Genomic DNA, 5919 nt, shown 5'->3' with positions numbered 1-5919 from the left:
TATAGAATAAAGAATAAAAATACAAAAAATAAAAAATAAAAATCAAATTAAAAATAAAGAAATATAAAACCATTTATAGGAAATTGCAAGAAACTATCAGGAAGAACTATATTTACATTTGTTCTTCCAAATACTTATTCAAAGACCCTTTATCCCTAAGTGTGTAGTACTCAAAGTGATTTTAGCTAAAGTATTAGCCTCCTTATAAAGAGAATATTAAAGTACAAGAATTCAACTTTGAAATCTGATTGTTGTAATTTATCATATTAGAGCTATAAAACTAGGAAGACAACTACCCAATCAGATTTTAGTTTGTGATTTTATCTGATGACTGAGCAGTCTAGTAGTGAAGCTTACACTGTCTGTCAAACTGTCATCCAAGACTTATTTTTCTGAACCGCCGAATTAAAAAGTGATCTTACCCAATGCTGATACATTGATGGATGCGACAAAAAGTTTCAAATATAAAGAGACGGGCATTCTCAATGAAGTCCTCAAGGCATGCCACTAAGAAGAAATCATTCACAAGCACCTGCAGCGTAAGGAGAAAAGGAACACTGAGGACAAACATGGAAGTAATAATTTACTTGTAGACACCATCAAAAAGATCAATGAACAGTTAATATAGAAACAGTTCTTGGTATATTCTAAGATGTGAAGGAATTTAGAGGTTTTCATTGTTCTGCAGCTTGCTAAACTAAAACTGCATGCTGACATGATCAGCGAGGTCTGACTCAAGAAGAGAACAAAGGTCCCAGCAACACAAAATTTAACGCTCTGCTCATACTGTAGGATTCTTTTCCCACTCCACTTTGCAGTTTGATCAGCATTCTCCTTACAGTACCAACCAGCTTCCTCAGCAGTGCAAGTGCACCTATGAAGTTTAGATTATACGACTGGAAGCCCCGTGGAGCGAAGACTATTACAAACCACCTGATTTGCATTTAGGTGACTAATACTAAAGAAAAGCCAAACCAGAGGCTGTGAAAGAATTAGTACTAGTGGTCAGCTATTGGGAATACTGACTTTCACATGAGTTAGCCCAAGTGTTAGGCATCTTCTGCTGTTCACAGTATAGCAACTAAGAGTTTTCCAAGAACATGTACCTAGCTACCTTAGTGTTACTTCCATTATTTTTTACCACTGCAATTCCAGGATGCAGTATCTTTCACAACAAAAGAAAAATCCAAGCTTTTCTTTAAGCCTTTCTGTAGCACTAATGGAAAAGCTGAAGCTCAGCCAAGTGCATGATTACCTATCACTACTTCTAGAACTGCTAAAATATAATTTTAAAGCTATATCTTTACCAGTAAGTCTTAAATGTTACAAATTGAGTTGCCAAAAATCCCCCTCCCAGCAAACCCAACTCCACACACTCATGAATTAAAGCTCATCAGAAAATACTGGCAATGGAATCAAACACCACTCCGAACAAAATTAGCTGGCCATTATGAATTTGAGAGATCTTTACTTAAAGGAAAGAAAGTCTTATGAATGTTATAATCCTTACTGTTTCACACTCTCTCAGCTTCTTCTGTGCACCATCAAAATCAAAATTAACATACAAGCATTCCACAAACTCTGTGATAGGGTCCCTGTATGTGTAGGACTCCTGCCAAAAAAAATTAGGCATATTAGGAATCAAATTCACAAGATAACTCAAGCATTCCTTATATTCTTCAACCAAAATTTAATACTGGAAACAAGTCCATTCATCTCCTTGAAGAATAATAACTAAGTTAAACTTTCCAATTCCTCTTTTAAAAGCTGCATAACTGCGCTCTTCCCCCACCACCAACAGCCTGGATAAACAACCAGAAGTGTAGTTTCACATTCAGCATTTAGTGCTGTATCTTTGGGTTTGAAAAATATTAAGAGACTAGAGCTGGTTCTAGCTCAAACCTCCAAATTTCTTAAAACATGGAAAAACAGCTAGCCAGACAGTCCTTCTACATTCTGGTTTCAAGCAGTATTCCAACACCAGATGCTTCATATTTCAAATTGAAGGACAATTGTTGATTCAAACAGACAACATAGCTATCAAATAATGCTACTTTCTATATACCAAATACTTGAATTTATTTTGGCATTAAAAAAAATTACTCAACTTTCTCAACCACAAGGCAGATCTATATACACCTGTGTAAATGAAGAGGTAATTAAACATCCTCTGATACATCTTTAATGAACATTTTAAGACAGCTTAACTCAGTAGCTGTCGATATCTGCTTCAGTATACAAGAGATTTTTCTAGAAAAAACTTATTTTTCCTTCCTCAAAGAACTGCATTTATAGTCTTATTATTCAGGCTTAAAATTCAGTTTTATAGGTAGAGGGGTCTTCACATCAAAACTGTCCTTGTTAACCACATAATTAACATCCACTATGTAAAACAGTCTGGGATCAATAACAGAGATATGACCAAACTGCTTACCTGTTGGCTCAATACTTGCAAAGGTTTTGCCATTATTAGCAACTCCAATTGCTAATAGAGTAATAACCCTACCCTATGACATTTGACAAATCACTTAATTCAATGCTCTGTTTTTCCTATGTAGGGAAGTCACCAGTTATCCTGTCTAATTCATGTTCAAATCCATAAAACCTCTATATTTCATGATTTAACATAATGAACCATACAGACTAGAAGAGTACTAAAAAATAACTCTCTCATCAGGTATTCCAAAACCAAATTCAATGAAGTTGGTATTTTCAAAAGGAAAACCCTAATGATTTTTTTTTATTCATACCAATTGCAGAAGATAGAAGCAAAAGAAGTTGCGAAATGTTACTTCAAATATTAGAAGTTATTACATTAGAATTTCAATGCTAAAATTGGGGTTTACTTTAAGATAGAAGATGAGTCTTAACACTTCAACTGGTTTACAGCTTCTTATGCTACTTTTGTGAACAGTGATGCTGAAAGCCAGATTAAGAGATGCTTAAAAGTTGATCTTTGCATTGACTATGCTTTGTATAGGTACTTAAACATCAATGCTTGAAGTGGATATAACTGATTGCTACCCTGTAATAACTCCACTGTTGCTTATATATCAGTTTATTATTCACTGTGTTATTATCATTACAAGTGTTTAGAATAAATATCTTCTGCCATAATCTCCACTGCTATTAAGCACAATTCTTTTCTTGCTCTTGTCCATGTTTACATCCTCATATAACTGACAATTATTTTTAAGAAAATGCAAATGAATACAAAACAATACACTTCAGTGGTTTTGAAATGCAAAAAAGATTCAACAAGATCCCTTAATCATAGAATTACTTGTAGGATACCTAGAAAAGAAGATTCAGATCCAAAGCCATTTCACACATCACACTGAATTTTTTGCATTTAATCATACATAAAGAAAAGCAAAACCAAGAGCATACTCTACTCATTATCTGTCTGCATCAGAGGAGGAAAAATAATCATTCTGTCCTCCCACAGATTAACATGCATTTTATTCCACAGTGGAAAAATTGTTCAATAAGAGAAAGTGAGCATCAAAATACAGGCATATTATTAAAAAAAAATTACGAAATTTCAGTAAAAAAGGACAAAAAAATTAATGTGTTTCAGTCCTTACCTGCTGAATAACCTTGACTAGATCTTTCAGCACTTGTCTACGTTTTCGAACATCCTTATTTGTTATGACTGCAGTAGTCAAATATCTGAGGATATGTGGGCACATTGTCTGAATTGCATTGAGATACCTAGAAAGATAAAGTACAGATCAAGCTCAGATAATGCAATTTTGCACTAAAACAGTATTCATGGTAAATAGCTTTGGCACCTTTTATGCAATTTATACCAGGGCTTATGACTGATCATTTATTCAAATACAGAAGGTCAATTCATTTTTATTAATCTTTTTGGGGCACAGGGAGGAGGGAGGGAAGTAAGGGGTAGAGAAGGCAGCAGTGCACTAGGGAGAGAAGGAAAGGAACTAACACTGCAAAAGAATGGTTGATATGCTATGTTCAGGTCAGCACTGGCCCAGGCTGTCAGCTACACCAATTTCACAAGAGGGGTTTGCACAAGCACACAGAACCACAGGAATTCCTTTTCTGAATTGTCACCCAAGCCTGCAACTTTCCTGTTCAGCTGTCCAATGAATTAGCCCACAATTACAAGTGAGAAATTAAAAACCACCCATACCAACACATACACTATGAAACAAAAAGGAAGCAAAAAAACCCCCACCACAAATTGCCATCCCACTGGGATCATCACGCAAAAAATTCAACTTCCTTTTTTTCTAGTATTGTTCCCATTGTAATACCTCACCTCCAACTAGGTATTAACTTGTAGTTTAACTTCTCAGTGTTAAGCTGTTCTTGACTCAAAGATCTACATACAAGTCAGTCATCTCAGAAATGGCTATAGCATTTCAATTTTAGTTTTTATTCTTAGATTTTTCTCAAGTTCCCTTCTTAAAAAGGTTTTATAAAATCAAAATAGAACAATACCTTCCCCTACATTGTTAAAAGATGTGATAGCAATTGGTAGTCTAGCAAAGTCCATTATTCCATCCCCCCAAAGCACCAGAATAGAGAGTCACTTCTTACTCCCCCACTCCTTCCTCTTGAGGCGGAAGTATAACCATGAAGAAAAGCAGATTATAAACACACACCAAAAACCCCAAAATAAAATCATAACACAGGCACAGAAATAAATATTCAAAGGGTTAATATCATTAAGGCTTTTGAAACAGCTTCAGGCTAAAAATGTTTGACAAGCCTGCACATTCATCATCTGCCTTCATTTTAAATTAAAGACCTGAACACAGCACAACTTACTGTGGTTGATAGAGAAAAAGGTCAATGATATTGTCTCTTCCTTTAGGATGATTAAAAAACACAAACAAAGACCAGTGGATGAGCCATGTTCTTTGCTGAAGAGACTGCAGCGGGGAACTGACAGACTAAAAGAAAACAACATTGGTTTAAGTCAAATGGAACACAGTTTGCATGAATACTAATGGATGGAAACCTGTAATTGTTCAAAAGTTTGTGATTTTCCCCAGCTCCTTTTAGCTATGAGCACTCTCAGGCTGAATTTGACCTCTAGCTTTTTAAAACTGTTTAAATCTGTTAAAGGTAAATGTGCTGAATATCATAAAAAAGATGAATTTTCCACTATTATATTCTAAATTGTTGGCCAAAACTTGTATTTGTTATGGCAAGACCGTAGATTTTAGTTCTCCTAAAGCCACCGTACTAACTTAAGTTATTCCTTCCCTTTCTAACCCTGAATTGTTTCTTGCATTCCCCCTTCAGATGTGATTTGAAGAATTACTTGGCTTCTCCAGCTTTTCAGTTGTGCTTCATTTCAAAAGACTCAAGAGCTTTTTGCTGTACACTCTCAGACAATGATGAAACACTATAATCACTTTCAGCCAAGAATGTAACTATGTTCATTTAAGCCAGCTGATAATGACACATAAGGAATCAACACTAAGTATCTGCATGAGCTCCAAATTTCAGCAGCACTTCAAACAGATTGCAAAGCACCATTTTGAGAATGAACTCACACAGCAAATAATCACTCTAAAGAGCATGACAAGTAACTACTATGATTCTATCCTAAAAAAATCTTGGATACTAATGAATAAGTCAAATTTAATAGCATAGTTCCATAAGGAGAGAAAAATAGAGAAAAAAAGAATCCACTGACATTAGTTATCTGCCAAAAAGAACAATTCTGGGGAGAGCAACAACAACAGACAAAAAACAGCCACCAAAAAAAAAAAACCAAACCAAACCAAAAAACCTCAACCTCCAAACGCCTTTTCAAGATTCTGGTTCAGGAGAATAAAACTTCCATATTTCATATATGGCTATTGAAGCCCCATGAGTAGAGGGGAAAACTGAAAGGTCCTTAATCACTCGAGTTGCTCTCAATTAGTACTGCAGCCC

At 35.2% G+C, this 5919-nt stretch overlaps 1 protein-coding gene across 1 annotated transcript in view; it reads right to left on the bottom strand.

Moving 5' to 3' along the window:
* Positions 1-422: 422 nt before the first annotated feature.
* EIF3E (eukaryotic translation initiation factor 3, subunit E) overlaps positions 423-5919 on the bottom strand; it is a gene marked incomplete at its 3' end in the record, with an annotated part of 16496 nt that continues 10999 nt past the window's right edge. Inside the window, exons 7-10 of the mRNA XM_010023625.1 lie at positions 4801-4925; positions 3588-3714; positions 1511-1612; positions 423-532 (exon numbers count right to left, since the gene is read on the bottom strand). Of these exons, the coding sequence (XP_010021927.1) occupies positions 423-532; positions 1511-1612; positions 3588-3714; positions 4801-4925 (464 nt within the window). The remainder of the gene's footprint in view (positions 533-1510; positions 1613-3587; positions 3715-4800; positions 4926-5919) is intronic.

Source organism: Nestor notabilis, unplaced genomic scaffold (genome assembly GCF_000696875.1).
Source record: "Nestor notabilis isolate BGI_N333 unplaced genomic scaffold, ASM69687v1 scaffold15821, whole genome shotgun sequence".
In the NCBI taxonomy this organism is placed as follows: Eukaryota; Metazoa; Chordata; class Aves; order Psittaciformes; family Psittacidae; genus Nestor; species Nestor notabilis.
This window is presented reverse-complemented; position numbering and strand designations above follow the sequence as displayed.